We start from the raw sequence: 23,868 nt of genomic DNA on the forward strand, positions 1-23,868 counted from the left end.
TCGCGCGTTACCTATGAAGAAATTCAGTTCCTCCGTTAGATTCAGCGGGAAAACTGACGGCACGTGACCTCAACACCGATTCCATTTTCCGCCAATTTTAGCGGGAAATTGAATTGGTGTTAAGGTCACGTGACGTCCATTTTCCCGCTAAATCTGGCTGAGAAACGGAATTTGTCCGCTAAATCTAGCGGAGAAACTGGATTTCTCGCTAAATTTAGCGGGGAAGTGAATTGGTCTTCAGATTACTTGACGTCATTTTTCCCGCTAAATTCAGCGTGGTCACGCCGACGCCGACGCCGCAAAACACGGAAACGGGCGCCGAAGAGCTGCGCTCTAAAAGAGTCTTGTGGCGACGCAGCGACCTGGTCCGGCTGGGCTGGAACCCCGACGATGGGTCCCGCCCGGCGAGGCTCGGCGGGGACCGAGACGAGAGGCTCCAGAACCTGGTCAACGAAGCCCGCCAGTTCCTGTCCGCCCTGGGGCAGACTCCGGGGAACCGACAGGACTCCGAGGCCAGTGCCGAGCTCCGGCGGACCCTAGATCGACTGGACTCTTTGGGCCCGCTGCGCCTGCTCTTCGCCAGGGGTCCAGGACGCCTGAGGGACGACCTGGACTCGGAGTCTTCCTCGTCGCCCCTCCCGCTGCAAAGCGAGACGTCTACGGTACGCATTTGCAACTTGGACCAGGCACCGGGAACACAAACTGGATGCACCAAACCAAACCAAATGTGACGTTCGTAACAATAATAATCATTGGAGAAGGGAACAAGGGGGACAGAGGACAAACAGAAATCTCCAAACCCAACTAGGTGACTGGTGCGCAACCGAAAATATCCGCCTGGTCCTGGTATCGAACCAGGGGCAGGGGCCTCTCCATTTCTAGTGGAGCGCTGTACCAGGCGGATTTTTTTTTTTGGTCACGCACGTCGCCTAGCTGTGTTTGGAGAATTATGTTTGTCCTCTGTACCCCTTGTTCCCCTTCTTCAGGGATTATTACTATTGTCATTCTTGTCCAGCTCGCTTGCCCCTTTCTATGAATTGCATTTTAATCATTGACGTTCGTCTTTATACAGCGTAAGGTCGGTCTGCCTTTGAAATGTGGCGACACTGGTTTCCGCTGTAGATGACAAATTTTGCCTTCAGTGCCACAACTAGCTTGGCGTAAACGTGCGTCACGAGGAAACACGACCGAACACCGGCAGATGCTTATTTAAATAGAAACAGGCAGGGACGGAGATAGACCGCTTTCGAAAGTCTGCCCTTTGTTGGAAGATGTGAAATCCCTGCACAATGGCGGACACAAGCGTTAGCTTTCTGCTACAGGGTAGTAGAGTACGCGGTAGTGTTTCGACCGGTGCGGCTATGGTGCACGTGCGCGTGCACACGGTGCACGCGCACGATTACTACCATGCTGACCCTACTGCCGATGCGCCGGTGTCGACACCTATCGCGATCTACACCACACGCCTCACGCGAGCCGCTCCTGTCCCAACACTACCCCGTATTCCAGTACACTGCATCCTTGCGTTCGATTGCACCTCGGCTGCACGAGCCCTCCTCCAGCAGGAGCACGAGTCGAAGCTACCCGCTCGCGGCACTTGCACGCTCCGCGGTGTCGGTTGTTACGCCACTGTGCACCGGCGCAGTGGGTAACATCTTCTAACAGTCGGCACGTGGCTCTCGAAAGTGGTCTGCAGCGCGAGCTTTCGGTACATGTGCTTCGAGCTGGGGTACGACGAGTTCACGCTCGAAGCTCACAAGGCGCCGAAGTGTCATATATATATAAGAAGGTTGAAAGACCTAAGCTGTAGGCGGGACAGATTAAAGGGAACGAAGAGGTTCTTCAAAATAGTGACAGACGTTTACAAATCTCAGTAATGCGAAATCAGAGCGCAATTCTCGAGGTATTTTGATTTCTGCAGTCTCCTCCTCTTCCGTGTCCTCTTCCCCCCCCGCACCCTCCTCCTCCGGTTACGCCGACGGCAACGGGGACACCGACGTTGCAAAACACGCAAGCGAGCGCCTAAGAGCTGCGTTTTAAAAACGCGTCGAAGGTGAATCCTAGGGTATTTTGTTCCCGTGAATCTGAACATCACGTTCGTTTTCCCCGAAGATGTAACTAAATGCGAGAAAACACGAAAAACCTCCGACCAGTCGTTACGCTTTCCCCAAATCTTTCGGCCGCAAAGAGCGTGTTGCTCGTGTGGGCAGCGCGTGCAATTGCAGGCTTGCCAGATATATTCCCCCGCACTGACACCAGTCGTGACGTCATCTTTTTTTACCATTTGAAAATAGCGAGTGTGCGTGCATAGCTTTGATAGACGCTGAAGATGCGCAAGAGCGGAGATTCCGAAAACTCTGGACATGGCGTCACGCTCCGGAAAGGAGGGGCTTCAGCGGTACTCTGAAATAATTTCCGTAACCTCCGCGCACCAAATTAAAAAAAAAAAAAAAAAAAAGAACAAAAAAAAAAAAAACGATATTTGTGATTTAGGAGGCCTAATGAAAACACTATAAGGGTTTTTTCCCAAATATAAAACCGCCTTAGCTTCCCTTCCATTACCTCGGCGGCGTTTTAAGGGCGAAGCGCCTTAGGGTCTAACCTTATCCGGCGTCCGTGCTCACACCGATTGCCATCGCATCTGTATTCTTAAAAGAAGAAAAGAAATGTTTGTGCAGTCGACAGGATTCGAACCTGTGCGGGGAGACCCAAATGGATTTCTAGTCCATCGCCTTAACCACTCGGCCACGACTGCGGGACGAGTAGGGGGCTCTGAGATAGTAACTCAAGAGCTGAGGATGTCATGGTTGAAACGTTGCATGTAGCCGCTCAACGTCTATACAGGAGAGAGCGCTGAAGTCAAATGCGTATATAATCGCCTTAAACTTTGCATGCATTGGCTCAACGTTTATAGACGAGAGGGTGCTGCGGTCAATGCTCAAAAAATCAGTATCATCAGCACCACCAGAGCTTCGCCCCAATCAGCATCATTCACCTCGTGGAGATGCGGCCATTTTTTTAACGCGGGGTAAATTTTTGGCGACTGTGACTTGGTAAAAGTGCAACACGCAAAAGCGAATCGCAAGGGCTGATCGTGAAAACGAAATGCACAAGCGAGACGCGAACGCGACACGCGAAAGCTTTACGACGGAGTGTGGCAACTCGCACCCATTTGCTGGCGTAAGCGATTATTTAATTACAGCGAAAAAAAAAAAGTGCCCTTGTCGTAGGGCGTCGCGGAATGAGTCGCAAACGACTGCACCGAGATTTACCGACCCCAGAAAGTGTTCTGTGTATGACAATTTGTCAGTTTCTTTCTTTCATCGAGTCTTATTGCATTCAAGTGTAGTGCAGCCTTTGCAACAACCTAGACACCGCTCCACTATAAACGCCGCCTCTCGGGAGGTAGTGCGACTATCAGGTGGAGATTAAACTTTTTAAAGCATGATATGTATTTTTTTTACCGAAGCATTTTGTGTCTTAGAGATTTTGAAATAAATAATCAATCGATTGAGTATAACACTGTAGGCTGCGGTAGACATCTCGGCACAAGAGCAATATTTTTGCTCTAAACATATCTTAATGAATGTGCTCTCACCAATAGATCAATAGGGTAATGAATGTGCTCTCACCAATAGATCAATAGGGAGAAAGAAGGAAAGGAGGTAACAATTTTAAAAGGAAGGTGGTGAATGTTGGCCTTTGAAATAAATTTAATAGCTAGCGAACCGATTACTTACAATCCACCAATTAACTTCTAGGTACACCTCCTGGCTGGAATATATCGAGTGGAGACCCGCAACGCGCCGGAAGCGGCGCCATTTGTCACTATCTTCATGGCGGCGCCCCATGGTTGTTTCTTCATCGTTGCATTCATTGCTCCATCGGTTGATCTTAAAATCGAATAGTATTACGTCACAAAAGACGTGGGACTGATTATAGGTAGAGCAACATGAACAATGTTGATGCTCATAACACGTTAAAACATTGATTTGTGGAATAGCCGGGTAACTGCGAAAAGAAATTGAGAAGCAAGAGACGTGAGCGCGTGGGGGCGTCAGAACCCCGAGATCTATTTGGAACGACTAGTGGCTAGACCTAAATCTAGCTCCCTCCATGCACTCGTCGAACGCGTTGGAACGCGGAACGGTTGCGTCCGACGTTTGGTTTTTGCATTCGAATTTGTTCAACGAGTACGTGGAGATGGAGGCAGCCTTGCCTTCGCTGCTCTCGTCGAAGGCGTTAGAATGCCAGCGTCAGGCATTTGGCTCTCAGGCAAGTGCACTGGAGACAAATACAGCTAGCTTTAGGTCTACGCACTAATCATACTAAATCGGAGCTCGGCGTTCTCATGTCCCCTCTCGTCTCCTGCTCTCCCTCTCGGCGCATATTTTTTTTTTTTGCAAATTCTTTTAATTGCTTAAAGTTCCATCTTTTTTGGTGCCACGCACCTTGCAGGCTGCTGGAAGGCCACGTCAGCGACCGCCTCACCGACCAGCTCAACGACCACCGTCCACGGGGCAACACCGTCAGCTGTCCGAATCAGTGCTTCGGCCCGAGGTACACGCGGTGCTTAAACGACCAGCGGCTGTCCGGGTGCGTGAGCGTCGGGCCACGTCACTACCTCGTACAGGGTCCCGACGACAGTGTCAGCAAGCAGCTTCGTCGGAACGTCAGTCATTTTTACGGCTTCCTTCCCAACTGCTACCTTCCACAACGCCCGTGCGTCAGAGACCACTTCATCTACGGCGAGTACGACCGCCTGCGTCGGCGTGTGAGCAGGGGTCTAGAGCAGCACCTCTGCCGGAGGCTGAACTAGTGTCACAGTCGGCAATAGTGCCCCAGAGACAACCTCTACGATTAGAGTCGGGATCCCCATCCCCACCAGAGGCAAACATAGAGACACAATCCCGGCTTCCGCGTGAACTGTTGTCTCAGTCGGTACGTCAGCGACCTCCACAGTTACCAGAAGGGCCGCCAACAGTATTCAGAGCAGACCAGTGTTTAGCATCTCAAGGAGTGCCATTGCCCGTATGTCTGCCTCATGCAGGCAGTCGGCATGTGCCCGAAGGACGGTCATCGGAGCCAGAGTTTCAATCAACGTTGCAGCCACAGCAAATAATTTCTCAACTACCTTCCATGCAGCCATTGACTGCACTCGTGCAAGATCCCGGGAGAGCGATTTTCTCAGGGCCCTTACAAATATCAGATTCCCTACCGGAGCCGCCTCAGGACTCGCCGATTATGCTCCAACAACAAACTTATTCAGTGCTCGAACCGTTGCCTCATGCAGTGCATCAATCTATGCCCCAAAGACGAACATCCCTGCCAGTTCCGCTACCAGTGTTGCAGTTCGGGGCACGTTTAGACTCGCATCTTGAATCGCAGCTAGAATCAAGTTCAGAGCTACAGTTAAAGTCACATTTAGGGTCGAGGCCGAAACCTCAGCCAAAGACAAAACTAATACCGCAACGGCCTCCTCCACCCCCTCCTCAAGCGCTTCGACCAGTGTGTCAACGACGGCCACCCCGACCAGAGCCACGTGCGGAGGTACATCGAGAGCTGTACCCAGAGCCTCCTCCAGAGCGACATTTAGAGCTTCAGTTAATTTCTGAAAGGCCAACCCATCCAAACTCCGAACCAATGCCTCAAAGTCAGCCGATCAAGCTAGTGCCTCAACCTCTTATTCACTCATATGTTCAGCCATGCGTTCAAGCATTGCAGACAGAACCTCCTTCAGAGCTACATTTAGAGCCTCGATTAATACTTCAAGGCCCACCCGCTCAAAGTGCAGCAATGCCTCAAAAACGAGCAATCAAGCCAGGGATTCAACCAGAGGTTCAATCAGAACCACAATCATATGTTCAACCAGATGCTGTATCAGATCTACAGCCTGAACCATGCACAGAACCTCTTTCAGAGTCACATTTAGAGCCTCAGTTAATACTCGAACGGCTGCCCCTTTCAAGTCCTCAACCAGAACCTCAGGGATGGCCCAGCGAAGTAGCGCCTGAGCCAGAGCTTCAACCAGAACTCCAATCATATGTTCAGCCAGGTGTTATATCAGAGCTACTGCTTGAGCCGCACTCGGAACCTCATACAGAGTCACATTTAGAGCCTCAGCTAATACTTGAACCCCCACCCCTTCCGAGTCTTCAACCGGAGCCTCGGAGCCGACCGATCCAGCCAGCGCCTCGGCTAAAGCTTCAGCCAGGCCTTCAACCGAATGCTCAAGCTAATCCGCAGCCGGAAACGCAGCCGGAGCCGCATCTAGACTCCCACGCGCAGTCACAACCAGAGCCGATATCGGCGCCTCGACGACTGCCTCCACCGATGTTCGAACCAGGATCCCGACAGACGGCCGAACCGTCCGAACCAGGACCCGAATCGGTGTCCGAGCCCCTGCCCGTTGAACCCGAGACGCCAGGACCGCCGCCACAGCGACCGCCTCGACGTCTTCGGCGACGCGGCGTCGACGACTCGTCCGCCTTCCACGACGGGCGGCCAAGACGTCCGGTCCAGGGGGACTCGGGCCAGGAGCCTCAGCGGCTAGAGGACGTCACCGAGGTGCTCAGGCCTCCGCCCAGGGGGATCCCCGTTGTTCGGCGACCGTCCGAGCGTCCGGGCAGCGCGGCGCGTCCGTTCGGAAAGCCGGCCAGTGGAGCAGCCGAGCAGCGGCCGCCCCACTGACCCAGATGGCCTTCACCTTGGAGGTACAACGACCCCCCTTCCCTGCTACGCCGGCAGCGGCGTTGCGTCACGCCACGAGCCGTCCGCGAGCTCGGTTTCTTCTCCAACGGCCTGCGTGGTAGCGGCTAGCTTGACAGCGGCCGCTCGTGACCCGGGTCCGCTGGCTCGCTCTTCTTTGAATTTCCTCCGGTTGTCCGCTGTTTCTCCTGCGCCACCCCCGGCGTCGGTGGCGCGCGCTGCCATTCGCGCACTGGGATGGATATGTGCCAACGACGTTCAGCTTCGCCGCGTTGAAAGCGCAGTAAACGTCTGTTCCGAAGCCAACGACTTTCCTCTTGTGTGCATTGCGTGACGTCGAACTAACACCAAGGAGTGTCTCTGGTGCAGTCGTGATGCAGCCTCATTCACTGGCAGCTGAAAACCGATAGTATGGACAACTTTGTTTTTTGACGTTATCACTTCAATGGGCAACCAATGAAGTCGCAGCATGAGTCCAGAATAACCAATCAGGATCCACTGAAGTAGTGACGAACGCTGTCACAGCAAGCCGCACTTATTTTCTTTATGAACAAACACAGTAATTTGTCTATTTAACAGCCAACAACTTTCTTCTGTGCATTGCGTGACTTCAAATTACGACTGAGGAGTGCTTTTGGTGCAGTCGGGATGAAATCTCCGTAAATTGTGACTGAAAACCAATAGGCTGTGGGCAGCTTTGTTTTGTCGTCATCGCATCACTGCGTAGCCAATGACATCGCACCGTTACTCAATAAGAGCCAATCGACACGAGGTGACCGACACCACCACAATAATCTGGATTGACTGTATGCACAGTAGATCCCCCAGCAGAGGACGACAAAATATGATCACGATAGATGCATTGTTAAGAAATCATCTAATGGCTTGTCCGAGGCTGCTTTGTTCAGGTTGTGTATGCTAATACGGGGCATTTTTAAAGCACAGATGGATTTCGTTGGGTAAGATCTCGAGCAGCCCATCACAATCGTCGCTATTCGCGTCTCCAGCTCGACGCTCGCCCTCCCGCGGCGGAAACGGGAAGCGCTCTAGTGAGGGTCCCCCGATTCTCCTGCTCAGCGGGCATGGCGGAACTGCTCGCGATCATGGCTCGCGAAATGTCGTTTCCGAATGCAAACAACACTCTTCACTGTCCCAGCGTAGTGCTGCAGCCGGTATGGGATTGTACCTTATTGGAGAGTTTTAGTGTTGCGCATAGAAGCAAACGCAAGCGGTGTGCGTTTGCGTTAGAGTTCCGTGCCCCACGTTGTGCGTGCGCCTCATCGCCATGCGCCATCCAAGACCGCGATTTCGGGCTCCGCGCACGCGCAGTGTGGAACGCGCAAAGCTAACGCAAACACACAGGGCTTGAGTTCGCTCGTATACGCAATATTAAATCTCACTACTGTTTCACCAGCTTCCAACGCCAACGAAACGTGCCACAGTGAGCAGACGTGCAAGCAGGTAGGCGTTCCTTCGAACTGGAAAGGCTGAGATTGGCAAAACGACGGCGAGCAAATACAAAAGTAAATAAATGTTATGAAAAAAATTAGTAATTAAAAAATGCTTTTTTTTTAACCTTTGGGCGTTTGGTCTGGAAGTATATTGGCGGCGACTTTGGACATTTCGCCGATTGTCAAAAGTCGCGACTTTGATAGCACAATATACTTTACCCACAATTCATGTAATTTTATATGGATTTCTCACATTAACTAGAATGTTTTCATTGATTTTAGATTATTTTTATTTTATTTGTAATTAAAATGCAGCAAATGGAACCAGTGATGATAATTAGCACAGTTTTCATTGTCGTATTTCGCGCGTTTAAAATTAGATCATAAGCAACAAATTATATTAGAGCTTGAAGAATTACTTATTCAAATATGTGAATTTTAATATTATTATTATTAATACAAATCGTGGCAATGTATGCCTATAATCAACGCCAAGATCACGAGAATACTCTTTTTAACCATAATAGCCTTTCCAGAAAGGTATAATTTTGTTTTCTTTTTAGCATAAGACAAACTCTGACATAGTTATCAAGATAGACAAACAGTTAAACGCTGGATGTAATATGAAGTCCTACGCGTCACGCGGTGCTATAAAAACACACACACACACACACACTTCAGCTGACTGACTCGGATTCCGTCTTGGGTTGTTGCAGTGAGAGCAGCGTTTATTAGTTTATGCGTTTCGTGGACATATTGTAAAAATTGGAATTATTCACTTATTCTTGTGCTGGGATAATTGTCATTATTTCCCATGACAATTATCTCGGCGAGAAAAAGGCAGCGAGAACGCACAGATATCAGCACTCATTTCTTCAACAACTACGAATATCAGCCTGGATCGAACAGTACGTCACAAAATAAATTTTCCGCGAACAACTTTTCTAAGTAAATAATTACGATATGAGACACATCTTGAGTCATGAAAGAATTCGAAATTAACACCTCTGTCGAGAAATTAAATCCAAAATAGAGGTAAGTTTCGGTTTCGCTCCAAACTTAAAACGCGCATCCTTCCGTAATTAATACGCTAAACACCGTTCTTGTTTTCAGATTAAAGAGGTGACCTGCGCTCATAAAACATTAGCTTCCTCGTATTACCAGAAATAATTTATGTCGCTCACTGAAGCCAGCACACTAGACAGGCTCAACAGCGGCACGCATCTCTGACCCTCACTAAACCCGCCATCTTGGAAAATGAGTGGCGCCACCTATAGTTAGTTGGAGTCGCGAATACTTCTAACGCGCAACCCATCCTGTTTGGCTGGTTCTCTCACTCGTGACGTCATCCGTGACGCCCAAATGCATGGTGGGGTGGCTCCGTGCGCGGAAAGAATCACCGAACAAAAGTTATTCTCAAGTCAGCTTGTGCGTACATTCGGTCGTAGTTGTCAGCAAATCACTGCTTGCCTGCGAGAATAAACAAACGATCACGGCGGTCATAACAATGTGTCCAGGTTACACAGACACCAAAAACTAAAAAAAAAAAAGCTAAAAAAAACGTGTAGCTTATGATGTTTATGCTTTTGCATTCTTACCGACGAGATAACGTAATTAAAATGGCGACTTAGCGACCAGAAGATGGCTCAGACCGTCTGGCGTCCCTTTCAGTAACCATAGACGTACATATATGAACGGAGGCGAGCGATGCTTTATTCTCGCAAATGAGCCTCAGCGTCCACGCGCGCGATTCATCCGACAACAAATAATCCTTAGTCTCGTTACTCATACAACCCCCCCCCCCACACACACACACACAAAGAAAAAAAACAAAAACAAAAAACAGCGCTTTAGATTGGTGCTTTTTTTTAGCGTTCGGGGGGATCGGTGGCCGAGTGGGCTAGCGCACACCAACTCGGAGCAGCAGGAGCGAAAGCTCGCCCTGCAGAACCCAGGGATCCTGGGTTCGAGCCCCACCCCTGCCCGTTTCGATCTGGATGAGCATCGTACCCGCGTGCGGTCGTGCATCACTACTGCGTGGTGCACGTTAAAGACACCCGGCTAGCAACTGTCCCGCACTGGCTAAATTGCTCATCTACAGCTGGGAGACTCGATCGTCGCCCCTGTGAGGCAGACCAAGTTTTGGGCTGGATAAAGATACACACAACCCAATATTTTTTCTCAGCGTTTTTGCGGATGGCGCGTGATTTGTTAGCTTTCGGAAACGACGAACATGCGCTTGGTGGGCCGTCGAGATCGCACGCGGGGTTGCGCATTTTCATACTTTGGCACGCCGTATATATAGAGTATTCGGTGGCGGCCATAGCTGCGTCCGGGACTGCCGAGCGTTTGGTCAGACGGCGAGCTTCCGAGGCTCTTTGGCAACGTGCATTCCGCACCCATCGAGATTCGAGGTCTTAGCAGAATGTGAGATTGTTCCGAGCATACGCTCTAAACATCGCCCTTCAATATGGCGTCTAGCGAATACCCCGTATTCTCGTTCTTATTTATTTCTTACTTACGGCTTACATGGCGTGTTCTGAGTGAGTTTTAAATAAAACTCTTCCGTAGTCACCGACAGATCAAGAAAAGTGGGGCATAGTGAGTCCCGGGCATGTTCTTGTACCTCCGCGACCAATAAGATGGCGTTCGCCGATAAGAAGGCCGAATCGCGACGCGACAAGCACGAAGGTTTTAGGCCCCGCCTCGCATTTCTAGACTCCTCTACGCGGAAGGTCATCAATCTATTTACAGGTTCGACTTGGTCCGGAATTTATTGCAAGCCCCGTACGACTCGCCTCCAGTATGGTACCTGAAAGGCGTCTCCGACCGTCGCGTTCACCGCGTTCTCCAAAAGTGCTCTGTCGATTTCCGACGGATGACGTCATAAACATGTTCACGCTGTTGCCTGCCGCCATTCTGGCGGTGGCAGAGCGGCGGAGGTGGAAAACGCCCGTCGTGCAGTTGATCGCACCGCAGCCTGACGCAGGCGACGGAAACCTAAGTGAGATGGAACGCCGCGACGGCAGCGACCCTTGCCGTCCGCCCGCCTCGTTCGCCGCCGTTTCTACGACCAACAGCCAGGATCGCTACATCGGACAGCGCGGCAAGCCGGCTCCCCCAACGGGATTCGTTGCCACTTCGAGGGACCACCTTGAATGCGTGGTTGAGACAGGGCGTTAAAAGCACCAGTTGTGGACGCCTTTCACGCACCTATACTTAGAGGAACGATTGTACTGAGGGATCTCAAGGGGTATCTAGGCGTTAAGAAAAAAAAGAAAAAGTCGAATGAATAAGGTAATGAACGGAGTGCAATAGAACCTTATACAAAGATGTTTTTAGTTGGCTTATTTATGATACTCCAATGTTGCCACTGTAAATGCTCCTAAAATGGAGGAAATAAAAGAAAACTCGACGTTTTCTGCGCGACGGGATAAAAACAAATAATAAATCGTCCGGTTTATTTTTTGCTTCTCGCATATCGTACCGCACACCCTCGGATCTGCTGGATCTGCTTTAAGCCGCAGTCCCACAGCAAGTACATTTAAAACAAAAAGTGTGTGGTGTTGGCTGCACGCTTGATGAGAAAATGATGTGCGGACGCGCCCGAACCATGATGTAAGCATGGTTGCTTCGTACATACGCATGCTTGGAAGATGCCGGCGGGCTATTTTGCACGACCCATGTGTGACGTCATACGAGGGAGAAAGAAGACAGTGTTGTCAGATAGCCTTTTGTATCATGCACTAGCAATGTGAGCGCGGCTTTAGGCTGGTAATTTCTAAGAAGATATCGATGAGTCTGTACCGTATGGTGCCAAATGTGAGTGGCAGCTTTCCTTCCTCAAATAGAAAAAAAGCAGCCTTTTGGCGCATTTTTTTTGTTGGTTTTGGAAACGTACATTCACGAAATTTGAATATGTTAAATGCACCGCATCAGGACACCTTCGTGAAAAAGTTTAATTGTACGTAATTTATTAAGTAATTTATACAAATACAAAATGGCGCCTGAACAGCACGCAGAAGCAGCCTGTAATGTACGCTGTATTTTGGCCGCGTATAAGCGATAAATCCTCTTAAAAAGGAGAAAAGTTGAGCAAGATTTCTTTGGGACTCCCGCGTCGCTTGGCCTTGAGAACGGGCGCTGTAGTAACGGCGGTGCCCCAGTCTGGGAGTTTGAAGAAAGCGGAGAGGAAACCGGCCGGTTTTCCTTCTTGTTCGCGGACGCGCTTTCTTGCAAGCGCCGTTCCTCCCCCTCGGCGCCCGTTTTCCGTTTGGACTCCCATTTTCGTGCACTGCGTGACCCGCCGCTAGGGCTGCCGCCTCTTTTTTCTTCGGCTTTCTTCGGGTTTTTAAATGTACCGAAAGGCGTTAGAAAACAGCGCGAAAGGGGCTCGCTTTTGACGCTCGAGCTTTCTTTTTTTTACTCGACAATGTTGCCAGCCGTCTGATCGGTGGCCGAGGCGAGGGTGAACGCTACTTTGCAGACTGTACGAGTAAACGAGACAAATATAAACAAATCGTCGGTACCAACAACAACCATGACGCACGATGCAAATGACATTGAATTCAACGTGCCTGTTTATACAAATTGCGAGATGCGAAAGAAATAAAACGATCGAACAAATATTAAATACTGTGGTTGATACTACACCTATAATCGTAACAAACCAATAAAATATTTTGAAAAAAGAAAACGCACTATGGAAGCGAAATTAAATGCCACACGTTCGCTGATATGAATGACTTGGTGTGAAATGACGCAACATACAGCGTATAAATGATTGGTATCAACAAATATTAAAGCGGAGTTATCGTGGCAAGTTATCATAATTACAAAGTCTGAATAATTATTACAGCCCCCTTTTTCATATTTTCCTGATTTTTGTCCGTACCTAGAGTGTACCTTCAGAGGCAAACTTCGAATAAAAAGTGGTTTTCCTTAAATAGTCTGCCCATCGTGCTCTTTCCGCAGTACTTCATTCACGTTCCACTCGTGTTAACTATGTTAAGTGAGTTACAATTTCCAAACAGGATGACACCCGAATTAATGTAGCAGTGCAAATGTATAGGGTTCGATAGAGAAAGGTAAACCCCGCTTTTTAGCCCGCATAAATTAACTACGCTTCGCAGAGAGCTCAAACATTGTGAGAATGTGATGCTAGGGGTGGTGATAAAATGCGAAATTGTGAGCACGTTGACGTTACCTGGACGAAAAGATAAAAAAAAAAATTTCAATGAGCCGACGTGCCTTTAGCAATTATGTCAAGGAAAACGAAATTATCAGCATGAAAGAAAACAGGATCATCTTTCTAAGTGGGCAGTTTTGTCACTGGAATGAAGCTTACAAGTGCTCACAATCTAAATTTACGGTTCGGTGAATATTAGGCTTAGGTGGATGTAGGGTCCTAAATACCTTTTGTTTTTCTTTTTGATCGAATCTTTTGATCAAAGTCGCTTCATCTGCTTAAGCTTTCGCAACTTATCACCACCGATAGCGTCACGTTCTCACGAAGGTACAGCCTTCTGCCATGCGTACCTTGTTCATGCGGACTAAAAAGCGAGGTGCGCCTAACTCGATCGGACCCTATATTAACACTGTGTTTGGTTGGCATTGCTTTCATTTTTTATTGTATTAACAGAGACAGAATTAAGATCGTGACCGCTTTCGCCCGTTTTAGTGGTATCCCGACCGTTGTTCTTGAAAGACTCCGACATCACTTACTGATCTGTAGTGACGTGTTTACACCCACAGGGAGTAGTTTTCTTTATTATGAAGATCAAGAATTATTCATATTGTCCTCTCGGAGTGATTGGAGAAATTGCCCGTTGGCTTCAAGGCAGACTTCTACGTAACTCGTTACTATAGCAACGCGAAACTTGTGCCCCGTTACATTTTTCAGTAACGAAGTAACGACCCAGATATTTTTCAGAGAGCGAAAGAGTCGCGTATTTTTGTCACTTTTTAACGAAGTAACGAGTAACTGTATTCAGTTACTTATCGAGCGGAGCTTATACAACACAAGCACTTAGGTTAGTTCTCAGCCCAGCTCGACCCTGTAAATTTCCCGGTGAGAAAACACTAGACAGACCATGAAACAATTTACACAATGTATGTCAGTATGGTCATAGTTTTCCTCGAATAAACGAGTTCAAATGCAAGGAATTGTTAGCCACGTCAAAAATTGGAAGCAGTCGCTCCTTCAAAGAAACGGCACATTCAGGGTAACGAGAAAATGACGCGTTGCTTTCAAGATTATGTAACGCGTTCGTTTTGAATCGCAGTAACGAGTAAAATACTTAGTTACTTTTCAAGTGAGTAATGAGCAATGGTATTTAGTTAATCTCTTTCAGTAACGTGTCTGCTTGAAGGGCAAGAGCAACATACTGACGACATTTCTATCTATATTTGGTACCCAATGCCCGACCTAAAATAGCTTGATCCCTACAATCGCACCGGGCCTGTATTATTATCACGAATAATCTTGGCAAACAAATGGTCGTACGGTTCACGCCTGCAAACAAATCACGCAACATGTCACGCTGAGGATCAGTCACAGACGCCTATTGGCATTCTGGGGTGCACTTCACGTCGCTCGCTTCACAGTGCTCACTTTAGTAAGCCGAAAGCAAGTATCAACGTTAAGATTTTAGTTAAAAGAAACAGGTATGTCATATCTATCTAGGAAACGGTGTTCGCTAAAGGGTTCAAGAAATAAGTCAAAATCACTTCGTAATTAAGGTGCAGTGCGCGCGGAAAAAACTTTTCCTCATAATTTATACGCAGAGTGTGTTTAATGGCTGGATTTTATGCGAAAGGTGTCACGCTCTAGTGTAAAGTAAGAAGCTTCACAAGGAATCCAAGGCGACGTATTGAATACACACCCCATATTAGGCTATGCCTTTGCACAAGCACCCAAAGATGGGGCATTCTTATAGTCAAACATTTTTTTTAAACAAATTGCTGCAACTAATTGATGGTTGGTTGGTTGGGGTTTTATGGCGCAAAAGCATCTAGGCTATGATGCGCCAGGTACAACAACTCATTGAAGCTGATGTTCCAACTATTAACATCAGTCCCCGGTCTTCCAATCCTTGGTATTCACACTCACTGAAAATTCCTAACAATAAGAAAAAACGACGTTTTCGAGTAGCCAAAAAACATGACACTGCTTTATCCTCGTCTAGATATAATGAATGTGCCATTGATTATAAAATTATATTAGAGCAGCAGAAGCGTATTCTCTACCAGGACACCCTTCCACCTATGCTGCTAAACAACCCGCGCCAATTTTGGAATGTTGTAAATCATGCACCTTACTCCCCACTAGCGCTTATTGATGATTCTGAGAACATTATCGAGAGTAATCAGTGTGCCACAGTTCTTAATAATTAATTTTTTTCCCAGTTCACCGCCCACTGTCCCTTAACACTGTCCTTACCTGTTACTAGCAATGTTTGACCTATGGATTCAATTTGTATTGATTACGAAGGTATTGTTAGTATTATTAAGTCACTGAAAATGTCCTCTTCCTGTGGTGTCGACGTCATAAATGCTAAGGTCTTACAAAGCGCTAAATATTCCTCAAGCCTATTTCTAACAAAACATTTTCAGCGATCATTAGATGCGGCGGCGGTTCTTGAGGATTGGAAAATCGGCAAGGTCCTCCCGGTCCACAAAAGCAGTCATAAATCTTCTCCTTTAAACAATAGGCCAACATCTCTAACTTCTGTACCTTCTAAAATACTCGAGCACGTAATCTACAAGCAAATATCTACACAACTTAATTCTATCTCCTTTTTTAACAAAGCGCAGCACGGCTTCCGTCGAAACTACTCCTGCGAAACCGAACTTTTCTGCATAACCAACGAGCTGTTTGCAAACCTTGATTCTGGCTACCCCACTGACGCTGTATTTCTCGACTTCGCTAAAGCTTTTGACAAAGTTCCGCATAAAAGACTGCTTCTAAAACTATCGTCATTAAACCTAGATAATAATGTTCTCTCCTGGATTGAATCTTTTCTCTGTCAGCGTCATCAGTTTGTTTATATTAATGATTGTTCATCTACTTTAGGCCCCCGTAACATCTCGCGTGCCTCAGGGAGCGGTGCTTGGTACGTTACTTTTCCTCATCTACAGACTACATCAACGATCTTCTTCTTCAGGTATCTTCACCCATGTGCTATTTGCCGACGACTGTGTCCTTTACCGAAAAATAACATCCCCTCATGACTCTTTAACCCTACAAAATGACCTCGACCTAGTTCATAGCTGGTGTACTAACTGGCAGATGATGCTTAACGTCAGCAAATGTAAATGCATGCTCTTCTCAGGTTCCTCTTTTCAAACCTCTCCTGTTCATTCTCTCAATGGCATCCCTCTTCAACCTACCGATGTGTATAAATACCACGGCGTTCTTCTAACTTGAAACCTCTCCTGGGAAAACCATATTAATGCAGTTGTGAGTTCCGCTAACAAAAGCGTGGGTTTCCTTTGTCGCAATTTTAGATCCGCCTCTTCTCAACTAAAATGGCTCCTCTATCTTGCCCAAGTCCGGTCTACATTAGAATAAGCATCTTCACTCTGGCACCCTCATCACGCTACATTAACAGACTACATTGAATCTGTTCAAAACCGTGCTGCGCGTTTTATTCAGTCCGATTATTCCAGTTTTTACAGTGTCTCCCTCATTAAATCAAATCTCTCTCTCCCATTGTTTTTCACCCGTCGAAAAATATTCCGTCTCTGCCTTCTGCATAAAGTTTTTTATTCACAAGTTCTAAATCAGCCTCTTCTTTCCCCACAGGCTTATGTTTCCTCCAGACTCTATCATTGCAATAAAATAGCCCGACCAAAGTGTTTTTCCACAGCACATCAGCACGCCTTTCTTCCTGATTCAACTGTGGACTGGAATGACCTTCCCGAAGACATCGTCACCATCCAGGACCCCATCAGATTCCGGAAAGCAGTATCAAACATTGTACTTAACACCCACTCCCCTCTCTAACGCCTTATGGCCTTGAGGGTATTGTAAATAAATAAGTGAATAAATAAATAAATACTCTTAATTAAGCGTAATTCATTGTAACAAGCCAGAGATACCAAGGGACTCAGTGGGAATCGAACCGTGCCATCCGCAGCCCGGCGTCTTTGATAGGCGCCGCGAGATGAGCTGAAGAAGAGCGCAAACAGCGGGACTAAGTATGACGCGCGGGATCCTGCGTGAGCAGATTGTACGCTGTACAAACATGCACACAGACGACCGTTGGTTCGCGCAGCTGGCTCCCGAATGACAACGCGTAGCTCCCATTCGTAATCTTACCAAGTCACTTGGCGGATCGTAACGCACCAGCGGAGAAGCTGGCTCCCGAATGACAAAGCGTATAGCTCCCACGCATGGTCATAGCGCACCAACGGATTGCGCTGTAGGCGTATCCCGTCACAACATAGCACGGCAGCGAACAGATATATCAGCGAATGTGATAAACCCCCATCCCTTAGTGATTACTTGAGTTGCCACAAGGGGGGCCCCGCAATCCAAGAGCACCAAGGACTCGAGGCGCCACAGGTGTTTTCGGAAATAGCAGAACCCACATACTTCTCTTGATTGTATTCCACTTTGCTCATTTGCATTGGACAACGCTCCTCCAGTGTAAAATACTCCAGAATAGTTTGGAAACGCTATGTCCGATAAAAAAAGCTTGCGCATCGCTCTGCGCCGAGGGAGAGGGCTGCGGTCGACGCACCGAGATACCGGAGTCTCCAAAGCGGTAGAGACGGCTGCCTCCGTTGAGGCACGACGATAGATGGCAGCAGCCACTCCTTTCGAATTCAAAGGGGAAAACCCCGAGGCTCAGAGCCGTATATAGAGAGAGTATGGCCAGCCATTGGGAAGTGTAGGAGGCGCCATTGGCCGGAAGCGGGCTGCGCGTGTTCCAGGGCGTCTTCAGAAATTCGAATGTGGCCAACCAGAAGCCGGAAATAATACCCTGGCGGTGGTCGCGAGAAACTAAATTTATAAGTGGGTCGGAGTAACTCTCAGTGACTGAAAATATGGTGCACGTGATGTTTCAATCACAGTCATCAAAATCATGGTGGACGAACGCGACTACCGGAACGATCGACATAATCCTACGCCGGGCGACGAGGGCCGGGAGTCTGCCGTCCGAGCGGTCACACTCTGTCCGAGCATAACAGAGTTCGAGCGGCACATTCGTTTCTTACATCTTTTTGCATGATCATAATCGAAACATCACGTGCACCGTATTTTCAACCATGAAGAGTTACTACATTTAACCGTTACGCTCTTGTTAAAACTGCTTCTCGTTACCACCGCTAGGGGCTTCCTTTTGGCTTATGGTTGGCCAAGAGAGAATGTTAAGCCCTCTATCTGCGTCTAGTGCACGCCCTGGCTCTGCCCGCTCCTCCCATTGACCAGGGAGGCTGTGGAGGCTGTGCGCGTCCAGCCGTTCAACATACACAAAAGCTGTCGGCGCCAGGGTCATTGGATTTTAGCGGCGCAAGATCTATGCCTTAGTAACGTACTTGCAGGATTTGTGGGAAGTCCTCTTTAAAATATACTCCTTAAGCTTACACTCCGGTACAAAACTAAAATTCTCTCGATCATTGGGATAAACTGGGCAAGTATATTAGCACGTCGTGCGTAATGGACGAGCAAAATCTCCCGGCAACTAAGCATAACTAACCGTAACGCACGCGTAAAGGACGCACGACAAATCTGGTGCTTCTATATAAAAATGATCGAGACAAGTTTTCTTTTTTATAGTAAGCTCTAATATGCACTTTCTCAACGTGTACTACTAACCGTCCATATGAGAAACGGGAACCGCCGTGACCCAGTGCCACCAAACAAACATTAAGCTAACACAGTTGGCGGTCAGTACAAGTACGTCTACATTTCTCTCGTTGCGGACCGGTGGCAAAGCACTACATCTGCGGCGGACAAACCCTCTTTCTGAAGACCGCTCATGTAGGGAAACCTGTGCTTTTTGTCGGGTGGCGAAGACTGCAAATTGTTCGCCTTGTGGAGAAACGGCATTAGACGATCCAAGCCGGAAAGAAATCCGATGCACAAAGAGACTAAACAAAACATGCGCAATACGGGCCGGTAGAAAGAAAATTACGACCAGTTCTATCAAATGCTACCGCCTCCCTGGCCTTCAAACAATAACACAGCAACCAACAAGCAAACGAGCGAGCGCACGAAGGGATCAAAACACGGAATGACAAACATCGTCACCGTTTATGCATGCGACGCACGTGTGCCGCGACCGCTCTGTGGAACGGAGCGACAACGGTGCCCGCAAAAACACAAAGATATGCTAATGGGATATAGCGGTGATTCCACTCTGTCACAGAGGAAAGCATTATGAAGGCTTTTGTCTAAGTACAGGGTGTCCCCCCAAAATATTTACAGGGTTTTGCTCACTGCAAGAATAAACTATGCATCGCGGAACGCTCATTCTCCGGCCAAGGGTAGCGCAAGAGGTCGGAACCAGATGCCAAAGTATCAGCCCAAACCGATGTATTATTCAAAAGTTATGAATGAGTTTTTAAAAATTACAATAGGAAAATGGTGCCCAATTTCGCCCGTTTTTGGTTTCTGACGAGTTATAGAGCTCACGTATTCGAGAGCCTCGTCGGCCAACATTTTCCCATTGAACTTCTCAGAAAATCACATAGCTTTTCAATAAGGTATCGGATCGAGTTGAAACTTTGGCATCTGGTTCGAAACTTTAGACCTACCTTTAGGCGGAGGATGAGCGTTATGCGATGGGAAGTTTATTTTTGCGGTGGAACAAACCCTGTGCATTGTTTTGGAGGTCACCCTGTGCATGGTTTCCCCTCACGCCTTCTTTTTTCTTACTATTCTTTTTACGCTTTTTATGTTTCTGTTGTTCGTCTTGCTTTTTAAATGTGTTATTCGGGAGAGGCAACTCGGAGGTCTCTGTGACACCTTGAACGCGACGAAAGACACAGGGGTTTCCGTCTCTGAGGTCACGAAGTCCTAATTTTCGCTTTTGTTGGCGGACGTCGCTACTTTCGTGAACGACGACAGCAACACTGTGTGCTTCCTTCGGGAGCTTGGGAGTTCAGCGAGGTCCGAGGCGCTTCTCTGCCGACGGCTGTAAAAAACGAACGCCCCTTGGGGAACCAATTTATTCAAATTTTCTTAAGGATCCTCGTTTGAGGGTATTACATAAGGGGGGGGGGGGGGGGGGTACAATACATGAGAGCATAACACAGTAACAACATCAGAACTCAATAAATGAAAATTTGGAGGATAACGCGGCCAACACCACGGGCGTAAAGCAATTACGCAAATTAGCGTGGGTACATGCGGAGCACAGTGACAAGGGAGGGGGGTAAAAATTACAGTGCATGGCACAACCAGTAAGCACGAAACAAGTAAAACGCCACAATAAGAAGGAACATAGATGAGAGCAAAGGGCAGTGCGAAAGGTGGTTGAATCCGATTTGGTTACAATATGTGAGATGGTCATTCCAGTCTACTATAGTAGGGGGAGGGGGGGGGGAAGGAGTTAAAATAGGTTGTGCTGCTTGAGATGCGGGAAACGTCACACGAGTGATTTAGCCGCGAAGAGAATCGCCTAGGGGTAAAGAGGAGAGAGTCTTGAAGCGCAGGGAGGTAGTGGTACATCTCGCGAAAGAGATAAAGCGCGCTATCTTGCGGCGGACGTTTAGTAGAGGAAGGTCCAGTTCGTTCTTGAGGGCGGGTACACTTATTGACCAATCGCATTTCTTCCAAATAAACCCAGCAGCGCGATTCTGGACTGCCTCGAGATGGTTTGATGAGTAAATTTGGTGAAGGCGCCAAATGGCCGCAGCTCCAATTTGGGTCGAATCTATGCCATTTTACGCAAGAATGGGGGGAGGGGGGGGGGGGGGGGTATTTAAGGTTACGTCTAATGTATCCGAGGCAGAGGTCCGTTATTGAGCATAAAACGATATTTTATTCAAAAGTTATAAAATATTTTCTAAAACTTTCAATGGGAAAATGGAACCTATTTTCGGCCCTTTTTGGTTTCTGGCGCTTTAGAGCTCCACGAGTTCGAGAGCTATCCGTCGGTCACCATCTTCCCATTGAAAGTTTCAGAAGATCACTTATAACTTTCGAATAAAATATCGGTTCGTGCTGAAACTTTGGCATCTGCTTCGGACCTTTAGCGTTACCTTTGCACGGAGATTGAGCGTTCGGCGACGCGTAGTTTATTTCTGCGGTGAAGAAAAAACCCTGTAAATTATTTTCGGGGACACCTTCAGGGATACGGTAACATGTTAACTCTTAATGTCAATTTTGTTTTCGTTTCCTGCATCAAATTTTGAAGTTTGATCAATACGCTTTCTATCACCCACACAAGAATATTTCGCGGATATCCCCTTGCAATTTAAATATTGACCTTATCTGCGAAGTTGATCAGCATCTTATGTTCAAAGGCCTTTCATAGACAGCTTGCCATTAGGTCTCTCTTCCCAACTTGACTGTTCAAGGTCATGTGAACGTAAGTTGGTCATCTGCAGCTTCTAGGATCATGTCAACAGTTGAATCAGAGGCGGAGGACTTAATAAAAGGTCTTCAAAACCAGAAAGAAAAAATTAGAAGAAAACTATAACCACAAGACTTGGAGTGGTACCTTAAATACATAATGTGCCACGCAGTCTTAGGAAAAAGAAAAAAAAACAGTAGAAACAGTATACTAAATTTTTACGTTTTGAAACAAAAATGTGCACTTGACATATATGTTTAGCATACTTTTAATATATGAAGATTGTTTTAATATGCGTTTAGTGTATGTCGCTATTGAGCGGTACGGTTGGTGCGTAACTCGGTCTAGCAACTACGGTGTACATACTAAACGTATATGTTCAATATACTATTACTAAACTAATATATACTTAAAAGTATACTTTGTGGAGCGTTTTATATAACGAATTAGTATACATTTACTGTATTACTTTTTATCGGGGGGAAACACAAGGCTCCGATAGTGTATACTTCGCCATTCCAACTGGTACACCTTTGTGACAAAATTGATCGATTAATCAATCAATCGATTCATGCTTACTGCACTCCCGACGAGCTGGCGGGCTTTAGGACAAGTGCACTCACATAATACCAAAGACAAAAAAAAGCAAGTAATAATCTGCAATACCTTCCTCTTGAGCTCCTCACTATTACGAATGAAGAAGACCACGTCAGGACTATCCAACCTGTCATACACAAGCTGCATGCGTTCCAGTGGATTGCCAGACTCTAGATCAGAAGGGTAAACAAAGTCGTTGATCTATTTTGTCGTTCGGGAACAGGAAATGAGATTCAGTTAAGTAACAGAGGAGAATCAATAACATAGTTGAGCTCCTTATAAAGAAACCCCATATCGCGAACCGGACGTCTATCCGAAAGAGACGACGTATACCAAGAGTGACTAAAAGACGCATAAAGTCATCACAAACTCGAATTCTTATGTTTCCATCGTACACAACTCTTACATCTTCATTGCACAAACTCGAACCTAAGTGTTTACCTAACGCTTAGGGAATTCCGTACATCGGAAGGAAATACCGACCTTGATAAACCCAGCGAGAGAAATATGTATGGAAGAGTAACTGTGGAAGCTGCGAGTTATGCGTGAAATTACACCTAGCAAGCAAGAAGAATCATTAATAATTTTCGAAACATGAACAGGTAGAGGACGAAAGGAAATATCTGAAACGATCCACAGGAAGAGAAATGACTGTGCAAAATGACAGGTTGGTGGTGAGTCAGGTACCTAGCAATAAATTAAACGAAGACGCTTAAGATTGCTTACGTGTAGGAATGCTTTCGCATTCATACATGCAGCGCATTCCTACAAGCAGCGCGCCACGTCTTCCTTTTTCACACTGCGCACCGGCGGTGACTTCACGCTCTCCCACTGCGCAGGCGCGGCACCCCCGCCGGCTCCACGGCTTCGGTGACGAAGCATCTGCGTTGCTGTGCTTTTCCTTGTCTTTTATTTCTGAAGCGCGTCCGCTTTGACTTTGAGCGTCCCTCCGGCGTCTGTGACGAAACATCTGCGTTGCTGTGCTTTTGGCCAATGGGGCTTTAGGTGTTGTTTTACTCAGCCAATGGGAAGTGAGGTGCTGTTTCGCTCGGCCAATTTAGGTGCCTTTTTCGCTGCTGCAGACAACGCCGGCTTGGCTCCATGGGACAGTTAATGCCTTCGCATTTAAATAAACAGCACTTCTCTCGCTACAGACGCGCAGGCAGCGCGCATCGCCCATGTCCTTGCACTTGCCTGTGGCATCACTGTTAAAGCCGCGCGAAGAGCTGGAGTTGCAGGTGGTTTGTCGAAGTTAGCATACAGGAATGTTAATTTTTAAGGGGACGCGAATAAAAAAAAACGGGGGGGGGGAATTTGTGCTAGGCTAATTTTAGCTTTATGGCTAAGTTGGGGCAATGGAGGCCACTAGAGAAGAGGTGAACTTTCTTTCACTAGTTAACCCCATTACCTAAAAAAACTTCAAATGTCTTTTCGTTTTAGTTCTTGGAGGGCGTAATAGAATTGGAGAATTGACGCACGACAACATAGTCCAACCGTAAAGTAGAACTTTAAGAAATTGTAGCCGACGAGAAATCTCCTCCTGCATGGTACAGAATGTTCAAAACTAAACAAATTTTTTAAAT

General features: G+C 47.3%; 1 protein-coding gene across 1 annotated transcript in view; it reads left to right on the plus strand.

Annotated features, from left to right (window-relative positions):
• The window catches only part of LOC121833392 (extensin-like), a 35,868-nt gene extending 28,851 nt beyond the window's left edge, over window positions 1–7,017 (plus strand). Inside the window, exons 2-3 of the mRNA XM_042286626.1 lie at window positions 359–662; window positions 4,459–7,017. Coding sequence (XP_042142560.1) covers window positions 5,140–6,690 — 1,551 coding nt within the window. The 5' untranslated portion in view covers window positions 359–662; window positions 4,459–5,139 and the 3' untranslated portion in view covers window positions 6,691–7,017. The remainder of the gene's footprint in view (window positions 1–358; window positions 663–4,458) is intronic.
• Window positions 7,018–23,868: the final 16,851 nt, after the last annotated feature.

Source organism: Ixodes scapularis, unplaced genomic scaffold (assembly GCF_016920785.2).
Source record: "Ixodes scapularis isolate PalLabHiFi unplaced genomic scaffold, ASM1692078v2 PGA_scaffold8__174_contigs__length_109621045, whole genome shotgun sequence".
NCBI lineage: Eukaryota > Metazoa > Arthropoda > Arachnida > Ixodida > Ixodidae > Ixodes > Ixodes scapularis.